The 25,217-nt window shown below is 33.4% G+C and overlaps 2 protein-coding genes and 1 pseudogene across 4 annotated transcripts; 1 reads left to right on the forward strand and 2 right to left on the reverse strand.

Annotated features, from left to right (window-relative positions):
• Nucleotides 1–117: 117 nt before the first annotated feature.
• LOC133878943 (uncharacterized) lies at nucleotides 118–3,934 on the reverse strand (annotated as a pseudogene).
• Nucleotides 3,935–6,260: 2,326 nt separating this feature from the next.
• LOC133880365 (rust resistance kinase Lr10-like) lies at nucleotides 6,261–9,485 on the reverse strand. Of its 2 annotated transcripts, XM_062319320.1 has the most exons (7): nucleotides 9,177–9,485; nucleotides 8,766–9,068; nucleotides 8,557–8,589; nucleotides 8,420–8,455; nucleotides 8,067–8,171; nucleotides 7,778–7,819; nucleotides 6,261–7,517 (listed from the first exon to the last, which is right to left on the reverse strand). In XM_062319320.1, the coding sequence occupies exons 1-7, from the start codon at nucleotides 9,457–9,459 to the stop codon at nucleotides 6,403–6,405; spliced, it is 1,917 nt and encodes a 638-aa protein (XP_062175304.1). In that variant the 5' UTR covers nucleotides 9,460–9,485; the 3' UTR covers nucleotides 6,261–6,402. The 2 variants fall into 2 exon arrangements, with proteins under 2 accessions (XP_062175304.1, XP_062175303.1); XM_062319319.1 differs by having other exon boundaries at nucleotides 8,766–9,485.
• Nucleotides 9,486–9,635: 150 nt separating this feature from the next.
• Nucleotides 9,636–12,085, forward strand: LOC133880367 (rust resistance kinase Lr10-like). 2 transcript variants are annotated; one of them, XM_062319321.1, is made up of 3 exons: nucleotides 9,637–10,325; nucleotides 10,742–10,768; nucleotides 10,848–12,085. In XM_062319321.1, exons 1-3 carry the CDS (start codon nucleotides 9,641–9,643, stop codon nucleotides 11,960–11,962), a joined length of 1,827 nt encoding a protein of 608 aa, XP_062175305.1. In that variant the 5' UTR covers nucleotides 9,637–9,640; the 3' UTR covers nucleotides 11,963–12,085. The 2 variants fall into 2 exon arrangements, with proteins under 2 accessions (XP_062175306.1, XP_062175305.1); XM_062319322.1 differs by lacking the exon at nucleotides 10,742–10,768 and having other exon boundaries at nucleotides 9,636–10,325.
• Nucleotides 12,086–25,217: the final 13,132 nt, after the last annotated feature.

A 25,217-nucleotide genomic window follows, 5' to 3' on the forward strand; every position in this document is an offset into this window, starting at 1 on the left:
TCCAATATTTCTTCATCGTTTCCTTTTTGCAATTGGTCATAAACCCAAGTAGGGAAGTATATTTGGCTTGATTTTTTTGCAAACGCATTTATATTCCTTCTTCTACCAGCCATTTCCATCAATAACATTTCAAAACTATAAACATCAGCTTTGTATGAGACGCCTCCAATATTTTTATAGAACAACTCAGGAGCCATGTATCCTAATTAATGTCCCTCTTGCAGCAGTCAAAGAAACAATGCTGTCATTTATTATATATAATTTTGCTAGACCAAAGTTAGAAACCTTGGGAGTAAAATTTTCATCAAGAAGAATGTTGTGAGGCTTGATATCAAAATATAAAATTTGCATGTCACATCCTTGATGTAAATATTCAATCCCATGAGCCACTCCTAGCTAGAGCTATATCATACATTTGATCATAGCTTAGGAGCGTGCATACTTCTAGCAAAAATATGTGTTTATTTAGGGAACCATTTGGCATGAACTCATATACAAGAGCCCGTTTCGATCATTCAACGCAAAAACCAATAAGTTGTACTACATTAACATGGTGAATCCTTCCAATGGTTGCAACTTCGCTTATAAAATCTTGTCTGTTAGCTTTGAATTTACCTAACATCTTTACAGCTACAAGACGATCACTTCGAAGTGTTCCTTTAAATACAGTGCCATAACCTCCTTCACCCAATTTCTCCTTGAAACTTTTGGTAATCTTCTTAATTTCGGAATAAGAGTACCTTATTGGCATGAGTTTATTGTGACTTTGTAGCAATTCTTCAACAACATCATACATGGATAAATGCCTCCTATTCCATTTATATATCAAGAACACAATCACAAATGGAGTCCCCAATATCATTTTTGCTGCTTGGAACAGTCCTATATATGGAAGAACATCACCAAAGTAAGGATTGTAAGCCAACATGTTGTTGCATTGCTGTAAATATATATTTATTTTAGTATATATAGATCCTAGTAATTAAGTACAATACTTGTTATCTTTTTCAGGTAATAATTCAAATTTTCATTTTGGCCACATGTTATAAATTAATTCATGCATGCTTAATAGTTTATAGAATGATATGCTAAAAAGGAAAAAGAAAAAAAACTAACGAAGATCAAAGGAGAGAAGATTCTTACCATAGTCAATTATTGTCATGTATGTCAGTAATTGAATTGGAAGAGCTGGAAGAAATATGAAAAAAAAAATGAATTAATTAATAAAATTTCATAAACAAAGAAAAGAAAAGAATTACATGCATATATCAGAAAAAAGAAGAAGAAGAAGAAGATAATCAAAATAAAAAAAAGATAAAGGTTCTTACCCAAGTCTGCTAGTTGTGCTAGTATTCTCAAAGAATAATGATTCAATGCCACCCAAATATACAACTTTTTACCACCTTGCTTATGTGGCAAGGTGGTCCCCCACTACTTTTTGATTTTTTTTTTATTTTTTAAAAATAAATTAAGGTGGGGGACCACCTTACCACATAGACAAGGTGGTGAAAAGTTGTATATTTAGGTGGTAGTGAATCATTACTCATTCTCAAAAGAGTAATAATTGAATACCACCTAAAGATACAACTTTTCACCACCTTGCCTATGTGGCAAGGTGGTCCCCCACTACTTTTTGAGTTTTTTTATTTTTTAAAAATAAATTAAGGTAGGGGACCACCTTGCCACATAGACAAGGTGGTGACAAATTGTATCTTTAGGTGGTATTCAATCATTACTCTTCTCAAAATAACTGCAACACGAAAATAAATAAATTTAATTATCAATTAATCAAAAAGGTGATTTGAATAATTTTAAAAGTCAATAAATATAAATAACTCCATAAACCTCTAGACTTGAGGTATGTTATGGTGCGTTTGGGTGTTGAATTTTTGAAATTATAATTGAATTTTTATTCTGTTTGCGAATTTCGAAATTTGACTTGTTAGAAAATGTTGAATAAAATATGATTTGTTTAGAAAAAGTTGAATAAAATATGATTTGTTTTGAAAAAATTGAATAAAATATGATTTATTTTTGAAAAAAAAAAAGAATCTGAATCATATTTTTTTTTCCAAAATTCCGTATCCAAATACACCTAGAAAAGTTACTTGTGTATATATTGTCAAGGATTCCTTGTTTGCCAAAGAAAATAATAACGTTTGCGTTTAGAAGCGATGAGAAAAGAACGAAATAGAAATTTAGTGATAAACATGTGAGAAATTTAATCAGAAGTTGCAAGTGTACGTGTTGTCTTTTTTCTCGAATGCTTTCTTTTACGCACCATTTGAATAGCAAGTAACATTGTTCGCCTCATTGACGGAGCAATAACCTCTAGATCTGCAACTTCCACAATAAGCTCAGTACCAAGAAAGCTCAAAACCTCATAGCAATTCATTGTGGAAGTCTAGCTATACAAGAAATATTTCTTAAGTCATCATCATAATAACGATCTGTGAGAGATATTTGCTCTACTTGACACAAGTCCCCCAACTCCAGTGCAAAACGATATACTAGAGCATATGTATACCTCTTGGAATTAGAATACACTCCATCCTCAATGCAAGCAGAAATGTTTAGACGATAACGGAAATTTACTGGCTTTTCACATTTCACGAAATACATAGGGTCTAATAGAGGATATGTAATCATTCCCGGAATAGATGTTTGATATGGATCCCCTGAACCGAAATTCATGAAGCCTAGTAAATAACGAGGGAATATATATATATATATATATATATGTAAATTACGTTAAATCCAGATCAATACATAAATTCTTGCAATTTATTTATTTATTTATTTATTTTCAAAAAAAAAAATAGTGGTATTTTAAGAATTTTGACTCCCCTCCATTAGGATTTAACGGAAAATTCTAACGGATGAGTGAAATTGAAAGATTGATCGATACACTAAATGGACACTTTTTAAAGTTTATGAGTATGATTGCAAAAGTGATAAGAGATTAGAGGTGGTAAGTGAAGTTTCCGTTAAAATTACCCATGCTTGAATCTTCGAATTTTTTATTTTAAAAAAATAGGAGTATTTTGGAAAATTTGACAAGATTTAACGGATGGGTAAAATTGAAAAAAATCGAAAGATTGATACACTAAATTGAGAGTTTTTAAAGTTTAGGAAAGTAATTGAAAATGTGATGGAAGTTTAGGGGGTTAAGCGAAGTTTCCCCTAAAAAAAAGTGTTAAAGGTCTGTGTAGGTTTGCAGTTTCAAAATAGCGATTTTAAAATGTGTGTTTTGAAAATGCGATTTTTAAAACCGCAGGCAATTAAACGTTTTGTAAAATCGCCTATCATATAACCATGGCCTTCCTAGAAGTATATGACATGCCTTCATTGGAATTACATCACACCATACGGAATCCCTGTAACGTTTGCTTGAAGAGAATGAAATGAGGCACCGGTGTTTGACGGGTATTAATGTGTCATCAACCCAACTAACCTTGTATGGTTTTGGGTGTCTTTCTACTGGACACTTCAATTTGGTGACAGCCTCTTGAGATATCACATTCATGCCACTCCCATTATCAATAATTAAATTCAATGCTTTACCTTTGTGTTCAACATGTGTGTGAAAGATATTGGTTCGAAGCCAATCATCTTTGTCTGGATCCTCCAGCCGCTGTCCCGTTAGCATTCTCCTTATAACACAAAGAGGAAGGTCTAATCCTTCGAGCTGCTCCTCAGGTAATTCTGCATGTTCAGAGATTGGTTGTTCTTGTGGAGCTTCTTGTTCGGCCAAATCAAACTCTTCATTGCAAAATAAGGTTGGTTTTTGTTCCCGTGTAGGACACACCACAGCGTAGTGTCCTCTGCCCCCGCATCGATAACACTCTTCACGGCCTTTGTCCAATTTCACGCTTATTGCAGATTTGCCCCTTCTATCATCCTGCTCTTGGAAGTTCCTGTCATTGCTACGCATGATAGGTTTTTCAGTAGTATTATTGGTAGTGGATCGAATTGTGGAATTCTGTGTAAATCTGGACGCATTGCTTACCCACCCAGTAGTTCCACGTCTTGCAGCAAACGCCTTGGACTACTGTTCAGTGCGTAAGGCCAATTGGTAGGCTTCATCCACACTTACCAACCTTACCGTGAGTAACTCACGCCAGATGTCATCACGAAGACCAGTTTTGTAACGGGCTATTGACTGGCCTTCTGTCTCATTGACTTGACTTCGAGTTGCTAGTTCATGGAACCGGTGTGTGTATTCATCGATAGTCATGTTACCTTGTCGATGGGACAACAATTCCTCAAATAATGACTCCTCATAATCCATTGGAAGGTATTTCTCTTGGAGTTTTAATCGCATCTCTTCCCAATGCAGGATGGGAGCCCGACGCAGTCGATGGAGCTGCTCTTCCACACTATGCCACCATACTCGTGCTTGCCCTTTGAGCTTCATTTTGACAAACCGCATCTTGCGTTCAGAAGTTAAATCAAACCATTCAAAATAGTCTTCTAAGGAGGTCAACCAATCTTGAAAAGCATGAGGATCCAACTTACCATGAAAATCTGGTACGTCCACCCTTACCCTTTAAGTAACATCGTCAAACCTATTCTTAAAATTGTACCTATGTTTGGGGAACAAATGGAGGGGAATTTGAGTCTACAGAGAATAATCAAACACCTAGTGGGCTTGTTGCTGAATACGTGGGTGATGTTGATTTTGTGACTGATAGCTGGCGTGGTGAATCGAGGACAAATTTTGACCTCTTCTGCGTCTTCTTCAGTGCCTTTGAGTTTATCGTGTTCAATGCTTTCCCTCTTGTTTTTTCTCCAGAACATTCAGGTGTGTCGAAAACTTGACTCCAAAGGGTGTCCACACGTTTGGATAAAGATCCCATTTGATGGGCTATCTCAAGCAAGAGGTCGTCACGTTGCTGTTGAGACAAACGGTTCCCTCCATATGATTGCCCACTACGAGTAGCCATAGTAGAACCGGGAGTGTAACAGTACCGAAATTGGTACTGAAATTCTAGGGTTTTGATTTAGGGATTTTGTAATGGAATTGGAAGAAATGACATAATTGATGAATTAAAATGGAAGAATTGAAAGAACTAGGAAGAAGAATAGTAAATTGATTGAATGGAATTTACAATGCAAATGGTGACATTCAATTCGAGAGTGCCAATCTCCTAGAGCATTCGAGGTGCCCAACCCTCCAAAAGTCCAAAGACTTTACGATCTATTTCCATAATCCTATCATTAGACTTTGAGCCTTATATAGACTTAGCCAGCTAACTCTAATAATTGGAATGGGCCAAGCCCATTCAGCCCTCTACTAAACTCAGCCCATCTATTATTAATAGGACCATTACAGTTGGTTGGTTTGGTGTTGGTGGATATGAGGTTCGATGTAGAGGATTCTGTATATGGGGTTGATAAGAAACTTAGGATGATTTGTTGGGTATGGGTGATATGTTTGAGGAAACAATCAAAACCGATGCTCTGATACCAAAATTGACGCAGGAAAAATCAAACCAAGTAAAAAAAAAATTAGAAAATAGGCATCACACCCAAAAGAAAGGCTTCTCACCATGGACAGAGTAATCTCAACTCAGAATACACTATCAAAAGATTTCTTCATTCAATGTCTGAATCAAAAGTATTACATAGCTTTAATAGACTTGTCTACTTATTCTAAATTGACAAGGAAAAGTAAAACTAAAACAACTAGGAAATTTAATTAGTAACCTACGTACTTGGAAATTCACCTTTGATATATATGGACTTGGAGTTCTATAAAAACCTGGATTCCTTTGCCGACTTGAAATACAAGTTGACTTAGGAGAAACAAAAATTCCCTTGACTTGGTTTACATTCACGTAAGCCAACAATTATTTGGACTAGAACTTTTTAAAAAAACAAAACATGAAGTAGAAGTAGACAACGTACTACGTCACGCTTGATGCTTTTTGGTGAAGAACATATGGATCGATGGCCCTTTAGATATTGATGTCATTTGGAAAAAAAGTACTGCAAGTTATTGAAGAAAAAGCTTTTTTGATGTCTTCTATCACTAATCGCTACCTTTCATATTTAACATTGTTTTAACATTCTATGCCTCCAACCCTTGCAAAGAAATAGTTGCTCAAATTGTTTGTTGGCTTCCTCATTCAAAAATAGAAGTTCATGAATGTCAACAATAGCAACATATCTTCTCAAACTTCAAACTCAAGTTCATTGGTCAAGTATGGGAAAATGGAATTAAAAAAAAAAAAAAAAAACTTACGTAATAAGGAGAGTTATCTTAAATCAAACAAACTCTTATTTGTTATACAGAAATACTAAGCATCTTTGTGCTATCAAATATATATGAGAAAACTAATTTTCTCCTTGAACAGAGATATAATAAATCAAAAGACTCATACATAAATTAATTTGTATTTAAAATAGAGATGATTGATTTGATTCATTTGATTGATTCGAATTCTCTGCACCACCTATTACGGTTTCGTCTAGTGCTAAAAGGAAAGGCTTGGAAGGCATTTGTAAGCATTCAACTTCTCCTTCAAGCATTTGAACAACTTTGTTCATTGAAGGGCGATCATTAGGCTTCATCTGTATACACCATAATGCAACAATGATCATCTTCTTCCCTATTTTCTTTTCCTCATCTGTGGCGTCTTCCAATATTTCTACGTCGTTTCTATTTTGCAATTGGTCATAAACCCAAGTAGGGAAGTACATTTGGCTTGAGTGTTCTGCAACTTCATTTACGTTCTTTCTTCTGCCGGCCATTTCCATCAATAACATTCCAAAACTATAAACATCAGCTTTGTATGAGACGCCTCCAATATTTTTGTAGAACAACTCAGGAGCCATGTATCCTAATGTCCCTCTTGCAGCAGTCAAAGAAACAATGCTGTCATTTGTTGGATATAATTTTGCTAGTCCAAAGTCAGAAACCTTGGGAGTAAAATTTTCATCAAGAAGAATGTTGTGAGGCTTGATATCAAAATGTAAAATTTGCATGTCACATCCTTGATGTAAATATTCAATCCCACGAGCCACTCCTAGAGCTATATCAAACATTTGATCATAGCTTAGGAGCGTGCGTACTTCTGACAAAAATATGTATTTATTTAAGGAACCATTAGGCATGAACTCATATACAAGAGCCCGTTTCGATCCTTCAACGCAAAAACCAATGAGTTGCACTACATTAACATGGTGAATCCTTCCAATAGTTGCAACTTCGCTTATAAAATCTTGTCCGTTAGCTTTGGACTTGCCTAACATCTTTATAGCCACAAGACGACCACTTCGAAGTGTTCCTTTAAAAACAGTGCCATAACCTCCTTCACCCAATTTCTCCTTGAAACTTTTGGTAATCTTCTTAATTTCGGAATAAGAGTATCTTATTGGCATGAGGTTATTGTGACTTTGTAGAAATTCTTCGACAACATCATACATGGATAAATGTCTCCTATTCCATTTATGTATCAAGAATGCAATCACAAATGGAGCCCCCAATATCATTTTTGCTGCTTGGAACAGTCCTATATATGGAAGAACATCACCAAAGTAAGGATTGTAAGCCAACATGTTGTTGCATTGCTGTAAATATATATTTATTTTAGTATATATAGATCCTAGTAATTAAGTACAATTAATACTTGTTATCTTTTTCAGGTAATAATTCAAATTTTCATTTTGGCCACATGTTATAAATTAATTCATGCTTAATAGTTTATAGAATGATCTGCTAAAAAGGAAAAAGAAAAAAACTAACGAAGATCAAAGGAGAGAAGATTCTTACCATAGTCAATTGTCATGTACGTCAGTAAATAAATTGGAAGAGCTGGAAGAAATATGAAAAAAAAAAAATGAATTAATTAATAAAATTGCATAAGCAAATGTCACAAAGGGCCATGCTTAAGAAGAAATAAAAGCAACAGTATAAACCTGTTGCTTCATCGTATCATCGAGGACAGTCAATATTCCATTTCGATCCATGTGGTTATTGTTTCATTCTATACTAAGTTTACCAAATTGCCCATAGGGAATTTATCCTGCAAATAAATTTTTAAGATTAATTGAAGCCTCACCGTTGTTGCCAAATCGCTCATATACTCGTTGTAGTATTCGGTCTTCTAGTTGATTTGATAGCTCATATAGTCGTCGTCGTAGTGGTACTGGTAGATGATCTAATACTGTTTTGACAAACAGAAGAATAACATGCATCAGTACTGTTTGGAAACATGGAATTAAAACTAGCTCAGCATTCTTTTAAAGTTGAAAATAATAGTATTTGTAGGTTTTTTTTTTATTATTATTATTTTTTTTTTTTTTATGTAAACATCACATTGCAAGGAATGATCTGTTTATAAAAACAGAGGAAGAAGAGAAGAAGAAGAAGAAGAAGATAATCAAAATAAAAAAGATAACGCGCGGTTCTTACCGAAGGTGAACACTCGATATAGTATTCCTTCAATAACTACAACATGAAAATAAATTAATTAATTAATTTATCAATTAATAAAAAAGGTGATTTGAGTGTAAGATCCTTCAAACAAGTTTGCGAGATCGAAAACTTACAATCATATATCTTCTCAAGGATTCCTTCCTTGCCTAAGAAAAGAACAACGGCAGCGTTTAGAAGTATATATGAATGGTTAGCGATGAGAAAAGAAAGAAACAGAAATTTAATGGTAATTAAAATTTAAACATGTAAGAAATTTAATTAGAAATTGCAAGTGTTATGTGTATTTTTTTTTTCGAATGCATTAATTCATTTATATACGCACCAAATCGCGTGGTACCCCAGGAAAGCTCAAAACCCCGTAGCAATTCATTGTGGAAGTCTGTACAGGAAATATTTCTTAAGTCATCTTCATAATAATAACGATCTGGCCAGGGTATGAGAGATATTTGCTCTACTTGGCACAAGTCCCCCAACTCCAGTGCAGGACGATATTTCGATGCATTGGCTTTAATCTCGAATAGAGCATATGTATACCTCTTGGAAGAATACACTCCACCCTCAAAGCAAGCAGAAATGTTTAGATGATACTGAGAATTCACTTGCTTTTCACATTTCACGAAATACACTGCCATATTAGTATCAAATGCTCGATATGGATCTCCAGAACTGAAATTATTATATTCTAGAAAATAACGAGGGATGGAGTAGTACTCAGTAGCGTTGAGTCCAATACCTGGGTCTACAACTCTGATTGAGTAGCCGGTGTAATTGATTTGTCGAACGTAGTATCTTCCATCATATAAGTGTAACAATAGTGTTTGGTTGTTCTCACATGAAAGATTATACCTTTGATTGCCGCAGTTTTTGGGATCGCTCGTTAATCGAAACGGATAACTTATGTTAAGGATGGAGCCGCAAGAAGAAGGAGGACAGTGATCCTGAGCACTTGTATTGCAAGTTTGATGAAGGAGGACAACAACAACAATAAGGGCCGTCAGTCCCATTCCTTTTGCCATGGAGAACTAGTGAGAGAGAGAGAGAGGGAGAGAGAGATATTCCACATTATTCCACAGCAAAGCCTATATATAGACAAAGTAAATAAATAATTTAGATTTATAAGGCGTAAGCACCTACGTCATATATTGAAAAATAGGCCTTTTATGAAGTATTTAAGAGGCTGATCGAGAACCATTGCTGATGGATACTTTCAAAGAAATGGTAATCTCATACTTGTTCTTGTTTGTGGCTTTCATCATAGACCTTGGAGATGCCCAAAATATTTGTGCTGAAACACGTTGTGGAGGTCATGGTCCATCCATCCGATTTCCCTTCCGACTTAACACCCAGGCAGATCACTGTGGGTATTCTGGGTTTAATCTCTCCTGTACTGACAAGAATGATACGGTGCTCGAGCTGCCCGTTTCAGTGAAGCTCTTTGTCAAAGAGATTAACTACAAATCTCAAGTAATTCAATTATATGATCCACAACATTGCTTCCCAAGGCCGCAGCTTCAGCGGCTCAATTTGTCCAATTCCTCTCCTTTCCGATTCAAAGTAAATTCCTCTGATTACCTTTCCGACTATGCCTTATTTAATTGTTCCCCAAGATCAGAAAACAAACATCAATATCTCATCTATTGTCTTAGTGGTTCTACCTACCGAGTTTACCCTGCGACTGAGATCAATGCGTCCATCATATCTTGTACAAAGATGTATAATCTTTATCAAATTCCAGTTGCTTTAATAGCAGTGGATTATGATAAATTTGTTCAATTGAGTTGGTCCACTCCAGACTGCAAACGCTGTGAAGTGAAAGGCAAGAAATGTGAGAAGAGTAATAGCAGTCCATCAGGAACTCAGTGCATCCCTACACATACTAAAGGTATTCTATCTATTCAATTCATTTGGAGAGCCACCTTTAAAAGGACCCAACATCAAACTCTATTTAATTTACATCTTTCTCTACTTTAGTTAAATATTGTTTTTTGTGTTTTAAACCAACCAGTTTAACTGCAGTATTTCAAGTCGCAAGTTTTATTTGTTTTAGTTAAAACTGAATTAAAGAAGACAGAGCTCTTGTTAAATAGGTCTTTTTATGAGTTCTGTTAGATTTTTTAAGAAAAGCTAAATGTAAAGAGCTTATTCTGAATGCTCTAAGTCCTTTTAGAAGCCTCCAATTGGACTCAAGATTTAAATTCAATATAACTTAGCTATCAGTTTATTTTTTAGGCGAACATTAATTATTTATTTCTTAAAATATACATTAATGAGAAGCTGATTGTGTTAAATCTTTGACAGGTGCATTACCAAAGTTAGCAATTGCTGGTGAGCTGTATATTGGATGTTTGAAATTGTTCTTATTGTGTAGATGAAAGTTATTGATTCATGAATTTTTATCATGCAGGTGTCATCTTAGGTTCATTTCTGATACTGCTCTCTATCTTTACTCTCTACCGTTTCTATACTTATGATAAAGTTGAAAAAGAACATCAAGCAAAGATCGAAAAGTTTTTGGAGGATTATAGAAATTTCAGACCCACGAGATACTCATATGCTGATGTTAAAAGGATTACAAATCAATTTACTGAGAAGTTAGGTGAAGGAGCATATGGAACAGTGTTCAAAGGAAAGCTTTCCAATGAAATTTATGTTGCGGTGAAGATCCTGAAGACATCAATGGGAAATGGGGAAGAATTCATAAATGAAGTAAGAACAATGGCTAAGATCCATCATGTTAACGTGGTTCGCTTGGTTGGCTTTTGTGCTGATGGATTTAGAAGAGCTGTAGTATGTGAGTTCTTACCAAATGATTCACTAGACAAGTTTATATCTTCAACGACTGCCAAGAACCTTATTCATAATTGGGATAAGTTGCAAGATATTGCTTTCGGCGTAGCAAAAGGAATCGAATATCTTCACCAAGGATGCGACCAACGAATCCTCCATTTTGACATCAAACCTCACAATGTTTTGTTAGATCAGAACTTCAATCCAAAAATTTCTGATTTTGGTCTTGCCAAATTGTGTTCTAAGGATCAAAGTGCAGTTTCCATGACCACAGCTAGGGGGACTATGGGTTACATTGCACCTGAAGTGTTCTCTAGAAATTTTGGAAATGTGTCTGCAAAAGCAGATGTTTATAGCTTTGGAATATTGTTACTTGAAATTGTTGGAGGGAAGAAAAATGTTGATATTGCAATTGAGAATACTAACCAAGTCTACTTTCCAGAATGGATCTACAATCTCTTGGAACAAAAAGAAGACATACGAATCTTTGTTGAAGATGATGGAGATGCTAAAATTGCAAAGAAACTTGCAATTGTAGGACTTTGGTGCATCCAATGGCACCCAATGGATCGTCCTTCAATTAAAAATGTGGTTCAAATGTTAGAAGGAGAAGGAGATAAATTAACGATGCCTCCTAATCCCTTTGCCTCTACAGGCCCCATAAAAACTAGAGAAAATATGGCTACAAAACGTCTAAACAATGAGTTGGAAGTGATTCCTGAATCAGAATAATTATATGTAAACTTGGCATATGTAATAATTACTATATATGTTGCAATGATCTTGTAATCCTAGAACTTATTAATTTTGTAATCAATGTTGGGACTTCAATTTGATGATTATAAAAAAGTGGCTACTAATTTTTCTTTTCTTTTTCTTTTATCTGCCATTTTTTCCTTTTCAATTGTCAATTTCTTAGGTTGTCATATAATCTAAGAATGAATTTGTTTTAGTCACACCATTTATTTATGAAGCACCACACAATTTATCTTTCTGTTGCACGGTATATGTAAAAGACTAATGTATATTTCTGAATATATATCAGCTCAAGATCCCTTACTTTATGCATAATAGAAATATTAAAAATCATGACAAATTCATGATCTGCTCTTTATCACATTAATGGCCCTACAAATTCAGGTTTGTACTAATCCCCAAAAATAATTGGTCCAAATTAACCTTCACTTCCACTCCTTATTTCTAGGTCATCTCTCACACTTTCTGTGTCTATATCTTTGTCATTAAGGTGTCCGAGTCATGCATGGACATAACAATCAACCCTTTGTCATTGCCCTCGTCAGTCATACGCTCTGGATTCCAAAAGAAATTTCCAAGATCCTACAAGTGATTGGATTTGGACCACACCACTATCTCCCTAGCTAATGTCTCTATGTATTTTGAGTCCATGATTGAGACTACACATAGTCATTGGCACGCAGACTCCACACTCATTATTGCACTATTAAAAACTCAGTATTTACTACCGTTAAATGGAAACACTGATAAATTTTTTTCAATATCGGCCGATAATATTTGATACAGCCCATAGACTTTGGCATGGAGACTCCACGCTAGCTCATTATTGCACAACTAAAAAATATGGTGTTTACCAGCGTTAAGTGAAAACACCGATTAACATTTAAATATCGGTGTTTATCCTAAACACCGATAATGATTGAGACAACACATGGCCTTTAGCATGAAGACTCCATATTCATCATTGCATCGATAAGCTTTTAAAAATTGGTGTTTAGCTTAAACGCCAATGATGATTGAGATTACACGTAGCCTTTGGCATAGAGACTCAATATTCATTCTTGTTATTTTGTTGGCCATTTTCTACCCACTTATTTGGAAATTAAAGTTATGCTTTCCTTGTATATTATTGTTATAGTTAATGCTATTTTGTACACATCGGAAATGATCTCTACTTCTAAACCTAGAATTGTGGATTCTCAACAACTAAATTATGGGAGAGATGAAATTCCCAAATAATGTATTTATGGAAAAACTGATAATTTTTGAAATATTTTTTAACTATTATTTGTTCATTTATCTACCATTATGATATGAGCCGTTCATTTACCATAATAATAAGAACGCCTCATATCATAATGGTAAATAAATGAATAAATAATAGTTAAAAAAAGAAAAGAAAAAGAAGAATAATGTATATATATTTCTGAATATATATCAGTTCAAGATCCCTTTCTTTATGCATAATAGAAATATTAAAAATCATGACAAATTCATAATCTGGTCTTTATCACATTAATGGCCCTACAAAGACAACGAGGTATGTGGGAACCAATTATTATTATTAATTTTTTTTTTTTTGTAAATGCTCTTGTATGATTGTTGTATGTACATGACTGGGGAGTGGGGACACTTTAATAAGAAAGATCAGAGGGGGCAAACTTGTGGACTGGGAGTCATTATTTTGGGTTGACGTTGAATGAATCTGAACCAACGTAATTCTCTTATCTTTTCCAATTCTATCAAACTGCAAATTTTCCTTCCACATGCATTCCCTGTATCAAAATGCCCCAGTATGTGGGATCCACCCTCATGTGAGGGATTGTTGTACAGTTGTTGTATTGGTGTTGTAAATCTAACATTTTCCATAAATTAAAGTCTTTAGCTTAAATGTCTTCTGGTCACCGTAGTTATCTTTCCTTTACGTGTTGTATCCGCAGTCAAGTCTTCTTTACATTATCTTTATTTGGAACTAGAGGCCATCTACTAATCAACTTGTCAACTATAGAGACAAAAACAAAAGGCCTTTACGTGTTGTATTCACAGTCAAGTCTACTTTACATTATCTTTAAGGATAATTGTACCACTGGTCTCTGTAGTATGCCATAATTATTTTTCACTCCCTATAGTTCAAAAAGTTCATGGGAGGTCCTTATAGTAAGTAATAATTACAAATCGATCCCAAGCGTCAAATTCCGTTAAATTTTTTGACAGATTCTGTTAAATGCCACGTCAACGCCACGTCAAACTAATAAGAATGCGACACGTGTCTATCTTAATAAAAAAATTATTAAAAAATAAATAAATACACTTATTTTTTTTTAAAAAAAAAAAAAACCAAAAAGCAAGGGGTGGCCGGGGTTGGCGCACGGCCACCCTAAGTGGCCGGGGGTGGCCATCGGGCCATCCTTAGTAGATCTAGCCTCTAGGGGTGGAAAAGGCCACCCCTAGGCAATTGGGGTGGTTGTGCTCCACCTCCGGCCACTGGGGAGGCCGCGGCCACCCCAGATGTGTTTGGGGGTGGCCATTGTAGATCTAGGGGTGGCCCGAAGGCCACCCCAAGCAAATCGGGTGGTTGCATGCCACCCCCGGCCACTTGGGAGGGTGCGGCCACCTCCAGAAGTGCCCGGGGGTGGCCATCGGGCCACCCCTAGTAGATCCAGGGGTGGGCCGAAGGCCACCACCAAGCAATTGGGGGTGGCTGCACGCCACCCATTGCTTTTTTTTATTTTTTTTTCTCGTTTCTTCTTTTTCTTTTTCTGAATTTTATTTTTATTTTTTTTTAAAAAAATAAGTTTATTTATTTATTTTTAATAAATTTATTTTTTTATTAATATGGACACGTGTCGCATTCTTATTAGTTTGATGTGGCGCTGACATGACATTTAACAGAATCTGTCAAAAAATTTAATAGAATTTGACGCTAGGGATCAATTTGTAATTATTGCTTACCATAAGGACCTCCCATAAACTTTTTGAATCATAGGGTGTGAAAAATAATTATGGCATATTACAGGGACCAATGGTGCAATTATCCCTTATCTTTATTTGGAAATAAAGACCATCTTCTAATCAAGTACTTGTCAACTAGAGAAAAAAACAAAAGTCCTTTTGTGGAAAGTTAAAAACTCATAAATTAATGTCTTTAGTTTAAATGTCTTCTGGTAACTGTAGTCATCTTTGCTTTATGTGTTGTGTTCGCAGTCAAGTCTTCGTTACATTATCTTTATTTGAAACTAGAGGTCATCTCCTAATCAACTTGTCAACTATAGAGACAACAAAAGGCCTTTACGTGTTGTATTCATAGTCAAGTCTTCTTTACATTATCTTTAGTTGGAAATAGTGGCCATCTTCTAATCAAGTACTTGTCAACTAGAGACAAAATAAAAGGCCTTTTGTGGAAAGTTAAAAACTTATAAATTAAAGTCTTTAACTTAAATGTCTTCTGGTCACTAATAGTCATCTTTCCTTTACGTGTTGTATCCGCAGTCAAGTCTTCTTTACAATATCTTTATTTGGAATTAGAGGCCATCTCCTAATCAACTTGTCAACTATAGAGACAAAAACAAAAGGCTTTTACGTGTTGTATTCGCAGTCAAGTCTTCTTTACATTATCTTTAAGGATAATTGCACCATTGGTCTCTGTAGTATGTCATAATTATTTTTCACTCTCTATGGATCAAAAAGTTCATGGGAGGTCCTTATGGTAAGCAATAATTACAAATCGATTCCTGGCATCAAATTCCGTTAAAATATTTTACAGATTCTATTAAATGCCACATCAACGCCACGTCAAAACGATAAGAACGCGACACGTATGCATCTTAATAAAAAAAATTATTAAAAAATAAATAAATATAGAAAGAGGGAGACATAAATTTCATGCAAAGTGCTTTGTAAGAAATTTTCTACAAATTGGCATTGAATTTGGATAAATGAAGAAGATATGCTCTACTAAATTGGATTTTTCGTGCAAGTTCTTGGAAAGATCATATCAATTCTCTTGCAAAGGCTGCCATGAGTCTCCTATAAATAATTTTTGTATCTATTATTTACTGAGAAATGATAGAAACTACAATTTTATTTACTAGCTATTTTTTTATTTATTTTTATCTCCCCCCCCCCCCCCCCCCCTTCCTTTTTTTTTTTTTTTTCCTTTTCAATTGTCAATTTCTTAAGGTTGTCATATGATCTAAGAATGAATTTGTTTCTAGTCACACCCGAAGCACAACGACACAATGTATATTATGATGCACGGTGTCTGTAAAAGACGAGCAATTCTAATAATATATTAAGTGTCCATAAAAAAATGAGATAGCTTTTAAAATCACCATTTGATCAAAATCATCATTTGATCAATCACATGTCCATTGGTGATTTTAAATGCCTAGTAATTCTATTAGTACATTAAATGTCCATCAAATGTCCATACAAAAATGAAGTGACTTTTAAAATCATCATTTGATCAATCATATGCTCAATGGTGATTTTAAAAGCCACCTTATTTTTTTAATGGATACTTAATGAACATTTAATGTACTAATAGAATTACTTTTAAATACGACCTTATTTTTTTATGGACACTTGATAGATACTTAATGTATATGTAGAATTACTCGTAAAAGACTAATGTATATTTCTGAATATCAGCTCAATACTATCCCTTTCTTTATGCATAATAGAAAATTAGAAATATTAAAAATCATGACAAATTCACATTAAGCCTACAAAGACAACGAGGTATGTGGGAATCAATTCCTTTTTCTTTTTTTTTTTAAAGTGCCTTTAAATGCTCTTGAAAAGAGGCAAGCTGTAGTTGGTAGTGTATCTGTATGATTGAGGAGGGCAATGTCCAAGGGTAGATTGTGATGTACATGACTGAGGAGTGGGGACACTTTAATAACAAAGATCAGATCAGAGGGGGCAAACTTGTGGACTGAGAGTCATTATTTTGGGTTGACATTGGAATGAATGCGTAGCAACGTAATTCAATTCTCTTGTTTTTCCAATCTTATCCTATTGCAAATTTTCCTACTTTCACACATCACATGCATTTTCTGAATCATTTTGAAAATTTCTTTTAGAATCTAAAGTGTATGATTGACGAAGCGTTGATTGTTATGTCTACTATTCATTAATTATAACTACCCACTTTGTCCGAAGCACAAGGAGGCATTAATTATATCACTGCTGTCACATAAATTATACCACTGCTCCACGATATCTGTAAAAACTAATGTTACCATCTTTGATCTATTCGTTAAAAGGTGATCTTATATATAGTCAACTTTTGAATTTTGATGGTCTGGTCTTTATCACATTAATGGCCCGACCTACAAAGACAACGATGGATGTGGGAATATATATATATATATACATTTTTTAAGTGCCTCTCTTTATATTTAAATGCTCTTGAAGCATTCAATATAAATATAATTATTACATTGAATATCTCCAACAACCCCGCTTTTAGGAAAAAAAAAAACATAAAAAAATATATATGATGGTCTTCAAAGATTAAAGCATAAAATAATTTCCGAAATGCATTATTCAGCAATAGTTTTTCATTGGAAAACCTTGACAGTATGTCATTTTTATTTTTCTTTTTTTTTTTCCCGCTTAAAACAGTTTTTGGAAATTATTTTCTAAAAACATCTTCTAAAGAAATCTTTTGCTCTTATTTTGGAAGGCTATCAAATGTTGTAACGCGAGTGCTTCACAATCTCCTTTACATAGTCAAGCCTTTTTTTACATTATTTTTAGTTGGGACTTGGAAGTAACAAATGGCTTGTTTGGATCTCCTATTATTTTCAACTATTTTTTATTTATTATTAAAAATTATGTTTGACAGCTTTTTATATAACTCAAAAAAAGAATTATAGGTGATGAGAGTCGTTCGATCATCCTTTAAAGGCCAAACTCTAAGATTAATCTTTTATTTTTTTTGAACGGCCTTTAAATGCTCTTGAAGAGAGGCAAGCAAAAGCTATAGACCTTGTTTGACAAGGATAAAAATGGAACATAGTAGTACATAGCACTATTCTCATTATTTTTCTCATTTTTTTACATTTTTCAATAACAATCAACATCAAAACATTCTCACATTCTTTCACTTTTTATATCACATTAATAATTTTTTACTATTATGTAAATAAAAAAATTCACTACAACATAAAATTTTTTTCTTCTTTCTTACAAATTTTTTTTACTTACTTTATATCTTATCATTGATTTTTACTAATTTTAAAATTAATAACTAATTATTTTGTTTTCGACGTATGTTTGTCAAACAATACCATAATTAGTAGGGTATGGTTGAGGAGTACAATGACAAAAGGATAGATGTGACGTACACGACTGGGGAGTGGTGGGGAGTGGGGGCACTTTAATAAGAAAGATGAGAGGGGGCAAACTTGTGGAGTGGGAGTCATTATTTTGGGTTGACGTTGAATGAATCTATACCAACGTGATCAATTCTCGTCTTTTCCAATCCTATCCAACTGCAAATTTTCCTGCATTCCCTGTATCATCTTGGAAATTTATTTTGGAATCCAAAGCATATGACGAAGCTTTGATTGTTCAAATGAGTAAATTTATATGATTATTGTGGATTTAATTTTAATCGCATTCCAGATATACTTTCAATATTACACATAAAATGTCATTTCTCCTCCACGACATCAGTTTGGTGGATGTTCATATCAAGTTTAATGATCATCGGTGCAGGTAGTCAACATTTGATGGTCTTCAAAGATTAAAGCATAAACATTTTGGAAGTCTATCAAATGTTGTAACTTGAGAGCTTCACAATCTTGCATTTGATTGGCAGTAAGAACTGAAACAAATGTGACAAATAACGTACAACTCTCAAGGTTTCATCAAAGAACCAAGATTCGTTGTTCGAATTTTATATTAAATTTAGATAGTTCGAAAGAAGGGGTTGAAGAGCCCATCTATCTCGACAAATTAGACGGGAGCAGACCTATCATATATAATGGGAGGCCTAGCCAGACCTAAGGGTGGCTAGATTACCCCCCAAGTGTTTGGGGTGGCTCAACCACCACTGAATTTGACAGGGGTAGCTGAACACATCCAAACACTTAGCAGTTGCTCTACCTTCCTTAGGGTTGTTCGAAAATCCTCTTCCTATTTTTCTTTTTCTGTTCTTATGTTTTCTTTTTTCAGATTTAGTTTTACTTTTTCTAATTAGATTCAATTTAGTTCACCTTGCCAAAAACTATATTCCCAATTTTATTTTTTTTTTTATTTTTTTTTATTCTCTAAATCATCGATACATAATTTCAAATCATTTTTTTTTCTCGGTATTCACAATCTTAAAAACAATACAAAAAAAAAAAAAAAAAAATCATACATCTAAATGTGCCGGCCTTAGAGTCTTTAGCTTAAATGTCTTCTAGTCACTGTAGTCTATCATTTACGTGTTGTATTCTTATTAGTCAAGTTTTCTTTATATTATCTTTAGTTGAATCTATATGCCATCTTCAAATCAACAAAGTCAATTAGAGACAAAATAGAAAAAAAGAAAAAAAGAGCTCTTTAAAAAGTTAGAAATTTAGAAATTAAGGTCTTTAGCTTAAATATCTTGTCAGCCGCTACAATCTTTCCTCTAGATAATTTACAATAGCTACATTATATTTGCTTTTTCTTCCTTAATTATAAGAAAAATCCCAAAAAAAAAAAAAAAAAACTTAGAACTGATGCTCTATATAGGTTCTTTAAATATTGGCTATGCTACAATGGTACCAGAAGAGCTTCCCTATAGCTTCTCTTTCATCATTTGAAGGATTAAATATATATTTTCCCCCTTGGTTTAACAATTTTATTATTATTTTTTTTCACTTAAGTTTCATTTTGTATCATAAATGGTACATTGCTTAGGACTAAAAAAGAAGAATGGTACCTCCTTCCAATTTCACTCTAAAAATTGATGGAATTCCACCTCTTAGTTGCAGAATGACTTGCTCGCAGTGACAAAGCAAGGATTTTTCTTCAAATGGGTTAAGATTAAAAAATAAAATAAAAAAGTATTGACTAAAAATAGTAAAAGATATAAGTAACGAAATAAATAAACAATTCGACAAAATTTAATTATTGTTTAAAACATACAAATATAACTTACAATATATTTTGTCACACTTAAAGTTAATTTGTTCAATTGTTCTCAACAAGTCTTCATATTTTCAAATAGTTGCATGATTTCTTCATATTTTAAAATGATGCCGTGTTTTTCCAAATTGTGTTTTTGAAAAATCATGGTTAATTGGTTGACATGGTCCTTTTTGTATAGGAAAATGTTAGATTTATAACACCAATACAACAACTGTACAACAATCCCTCACATGAGGGTGGGTCCCACGTACTGGAGCCCACCCTCATGTGAGGGGTTGTTGTATTGGTGTTGTACAAGAATCAAATCCCTTTTGTATATGCTCCTCAATGGTCCAACTTGAACGGGCCATATCATAATGGTCAATAAATGAATAAATAATATTTGAAAAAAGAAGAAGAAAGAAAGGGTGGCTCCTAGTGAAGGGATGGATATTGGTGTGATTTGGAGGCGACCGAATCAACCCTTGGGCAAGGGGCCGATTTGGCCACCCTTAATTGTAGGAATAATGCCTTCATATCAATTTACTCATTTAATTTCATTTGTTTTATTAGTCTTCAGCCACTCATTTGTTAGCTATGTGGAGTCTAGTTTGTTAGCTACTGAATAAATGAGTGGCTGAAGACTAATAACAAGAATGAAATTAAATGAGTAAATAGATTACATAGATTATATGTCAACTTGGTGCATTCAAAGAATTCTCATTTCGCTTTCCTATCAATTTACTCATTTAATTTCATTCTTGTTATTAGTCTTTAGCCACTCATTTATTCAATAGCTAACAAACCAAACTCCACGTCACCACGTAGCTAACAAATGAGTGGCTGAAGACTAATGACAAGAATGAAATTAAATGAGTAAATTGACATGAAAGCGTCACTCCTACGTGGTAACGTGGAGTTTGGTTTGTTAGCTACTGAATAAATGAGTGGCTGAAGACTAATAACAAGAATGAAATTAAATGAGTAAATTGACATGAAAGCGTCACTCCTACAATTAAGGGTGGCCAAATCGGCCCCTTGCCCAAGGGGTTGATTCGGTCACCTCCAAACCACACTAATATCAACACCTTCATTAGGAGCTAGCTACCTTTCTTTCTTCTTCTTCTTTTTTTTTTTTTTTTTTTTAGCTTTTATTTATTTACCATTATGATATATATTGGGCCGTTCATTTAAATTGTACAGTCCACATAAGAGGTATTGCATCAAATCTAAATCCAAATTGTTGCACGTTGGAGAAAAACCTTTCCTCTCATGCTTTCTTTATATGGTATATATCAGTATAAGCTCTAGTGATTAGCAAGGTACAAAAAATGTGGGCCGCCAAATAAACAAACATTGGAGCTTGCTGGAAAATGTGAAAATGATTACTCTGTTTTTATTGATCCATTTAGGGTAACAAAAATGGAGATATGCTTTGTTTTTTTAAAACAATTGACTTTAAGAACCCGTTTGATTTTCACAACAATTATTTAAATTAGAAAAAATCTTTCGAGTGTGAAGAGGCTAAAATTGGCTTTTGTATGAGTTTTTATAGAAGTTTGTGAAAATTAAAGATGACTTCTAATTTATCAAGTGTTTGCAATAGTGTGCAACAAAATATTACAATACGGAAAATAAAGAAACAGATATTTTGTTGATGAAATGGAAACTCAATTAAGAGAAAAACCACTCCAGGGCAGCCAAACCCAGTATATCTACTATTCAGAAGACAAAGCTAGTACATAGACAGTAACACTCACATACCCGATGCAGCGATCGTATCTATAACTCTGACATGTAACCCAACACGAGCGCTTCTCAACCAAGTCACCTACTTGAAGGGGTCTTCAATAGAATCATTTACCTTAGGGCCAACTCTTAAGATATACTTGAGTTCAGCACAGCAACTAAAATAATGTCATATTTTAAAATGATGCCATATTTTTTCAAATTGTGTTTTTGGAAAATTATGGTTAATTGGTTGACATGGTCCTTTTTGTAGATACGCTTTTCGGAATTAGTCTCTATTATTATAATGGTAATCAAAAGTATTTTTTTCTTAAGCTAGGATCTCCAAACAGATTTGCTAAATCTACTTTGACAGGAGCTCGATTAGAATTTGATTGGAGCTCAATAAAATCATTAGTGTTCTCTATAATCTCAGTTAACTAAAATTATAGTTGACTGTGAGGAGAACAAGGGTTCAACAATTTGATTGCCGCTCAATTTTCAAACTAATGAAACTATTGAAATCGCAAGTTCCCAACTTTTACTCACTTCTCTCATCATTTATATTTAGGTATTTTTATTAAGTCAGCGTTAAACATGTGGAAACACCTTGTTTTTAATTTAAGTCGGTTTAGTTGATTTCTGAAGAAAAAAAAAAAAAAAAAAGGTTGGTTGTCTAGGTTGAACATGTCAAGGACTCGTGATTCTCACGGTGTTAAAAAAATGTATGTGTTTTGTGAGAAATGTTAGAAGTTGCTTCTATGTTCCTTTAAAAATGATGTGACTATTAAAATCACCATTTAATATGTGATAGATTACATTGAATTTTGATCAAACTGTGATTTTAAAAGTCACGTCATTTTTAGGGCACAAGGAGGACTTTTAGAATTGCTCGTGTTTTGTCTCTTCTAAAAGTAAGTTCAACCAGCAATTTTTTTGTCTCTTATTGAGGCATGGGTTCAAAAACAACGTTTCTACTTAATTTAGTTGCAGCATTTTGGTAGAAGACTTGAATTATCTTCTTCATTCGTTCTTTAGCCCTAAATTTCTGAAAATCTAATACTCATACACAGTTATATAGAAACAATGATGAAACGAAAAAGTAAAATGAAACGGACATAAATCTTTTATAATTTGTTTATCCTAAATTAAAGGATTTAAATTATTTGATTACCATAAATTAAGAGATTTACTTACCTTAATTTAAGGAATTCATTTGTATTTAAAATTATTCAAATCTTTCTAAAGTTCTATAAATATAGTATTTTACTCAAGTCAAATGATTAACGAAATATGTAGTCAAAAAGACTTTAATATTGTATAGATATAGGTCATAAGTCAAACCACCTTAATCTCTGTGTATTTCTTTTATGCTTTAACGCTTTAGATTATTATGAGATTCTATATAACATATAGAGATGTCATGTACTGAATTTTTCCTAGTCCTCTAAAATAAATAGAATATGTACAAAAACAAAAACAATTACTTTGACAAATGTTGTTTCTCTCGTAGGACAAAATTGACAAATGTTTTTTCTTTGTACACTCTACAGTGATATGCGTGTGAATTCACATTTTTTTAAAAAAAAATTAATAAGGTGTACAGTGATTAATCATTGTGCACTAATATGCTGTCTATTCAAGTTCTAAAAGTTCACATGCATATCTAACACAAAAGCACACGCATATCTAATAGATACTCTAAGTACGTATGACTATGCTTTATATATAATTGATTTTGAAAAGCCTCATTTATAAATTAAATTATACTCTATTCCTCAAACTAACATCCTATTTGTACTTCAATCTCTAAATTATGACTCCATATAACTCAGACCTATAAACTACCAAAATGTTTGGACACATTGGTGTATTGGACTTAAGTTTAAGTCCAAAGCATATGATAAGACTGAAGTATCCAATTATTATGAACCTTGATTTCATGCATGTATTACGTAGTTTTAGTATCTCCATCTTGTTTTAGTATCTCCTTCGATCTTCTCAACCCTTCTCTATATTTCTTGATTAGGAAGCATTAAATTATTTATTTATTTGCATGACTTTTCTATTACTAATTGTACCTTAAGGCTAGCTCCATTTTGATTATTGGGAATTGAGAAAAAAACACAAATTGGCATTGAATTTGAATAAAACTAGAAGAGATATGCTCTACTAAACCGGTTTTTTTGTGCAGGTTTTTGGAAAGATCATTTGAATTCTCTTGCAAAGGCTGCCTCAAGTCTCCTCTAAATAGTGGTAGGCCTTATAATAAAAAATGCTAGAAACTACAGTTTTATTCGAGAATGTTGACGTAACAATTTGGACTAATTCTTAATTTTTGTATTTATTATAATAATGACTAATTCAAGAGTTGCTTGAGATTGTCACGTCAGTTTTGTGAAAGTTGTGAGATAAAAATGTGATTTTTAGTATTACTCTTATTTAAAACGTGGCTAAAGCTGCTGAAAGTGGAGAAGGATCCGCTCCATTTCACTTTCAATGGACATAAGCTATTTTACAATCAAGATTTTATTTCATTTTATCAAACGGTAATTTTATATGATGTAACAATATATTCACTACATGGCATCATGTAAATCATTGGATGAAACAAAATAAATTATTGACAATGAAATGGCTTGAAATAGAGAGGACCCTTTTAGGCTGAAAGTGGTATGACTTTTGGTGAATCGATTGGCTCTTAAACTATCTTTGATGATACAAAATTCTCAGAAAAAATTGGCCCCATATGATTTCACTGTTAGGAAAAGTGTTTCAATAGCATTTCTAAAGCGGTGGTAACGTAAATGTTCAATTATTTTGATGTGAATACTTTCTGTTACATGGTTAGAACTGTAGAATCATTTGAAAGTATTCATAAAAAATAAATAAATAAATAAAAAAGAAACCGCAAAAAAATTTAGAACTAAAAAGATTATAGAAACAAAATCAATCTGGACAAATGCTACATACTACACCATTATCCTACATCAGCCCTTGATTTTTTTTTTTTATTTTTTTTTTTTGTCTTTTTCTTTTTACTTTTTTCTTCTTTTTTTTTTTTTTTTTTTTTTTTTTTTTTTTTTCAAACAAATGCCTCACCCAGGGGTTGATAAGCACTCCCAATGAGATAAGGGAGTAATGTAACATTATTCAAAAATCTTTGCCAAAGTTACATACATGTAATTAGTCAAAGGACGATGGCAGCCATAGGGTGGGTGGTGTATGAGGTACGTGATTTGATTCACTAGGCATTCCCTTGCTCGATAAAAGATGGATATTATATTTGAACATGGTCGGTTGGTTAAAGCTATAATCCAAAACTAACCTGAGATAAGACCCAATCCAACTGATCATACTATATATTACAATCCATTCAATAGAACAGTTGGTG

Source organism: Alnus glutinosa, chromosome 10 (assembly GCF_958979055.1).
Source record: "Alnus glutinosa chromosome 10, dhAlnGlut1.1, whole genome shotgun sequence".
Taxonomy (NCBI): domain Eukaryota; kingdom Viridiplantae; phylum Streptophyta; class Magnoliopsida; order Fagales; family Betulaceae; genus Alnus; species Alnus glutinosa.

Excerpts from the sequence above, each read along its gene's own strand:
- LOC133880367 (XM_062319321.1), top strand. The coding sequence starts at position 9,641 with ATGGATACTTTCAAAGAAATGGTAATCTCATACTTGTTCTTGTTTGTG. Across the intron at positions 10,326-10,741 it reads CATCCCTACACATACTAAAG|GTGCATTACCAAAGTTAGCA; the intron begins GTATTCTATCTA and ends AATCTTTGACAG. Across the intron at positions 10,769-10,847 it reads ACCAAAGTTAGCAATTGCTG|GTGTCATCTTAGGTTCATTT; the intron begins GTGAGCTGTATA and ends TTTATCATGCAG.
- LOC133880365 (XM_062319319.1), bottom strand. The coding sequence starts at position 9,459 with ATGGCAAAAGGAATGGGACTGACGGCCCTTATTGTTGTTGTTGTCCTC. Across the intron at positions 8,590-8,765 it reads CTGGGGTACCACGCGATTTG|GCAAGGAAGGAATCCTTGAG; the intron begins GTGCGTATATAA and ends TTCTTTTCTTAG. Across the intron at positions 8,172-8,419 it reads ATATCGAGTGTTCACCTTCG|TATTAGATCATCTACCAGTA; the intron begins GTAAGAACCGCG and ends TTGTCAAAACAG.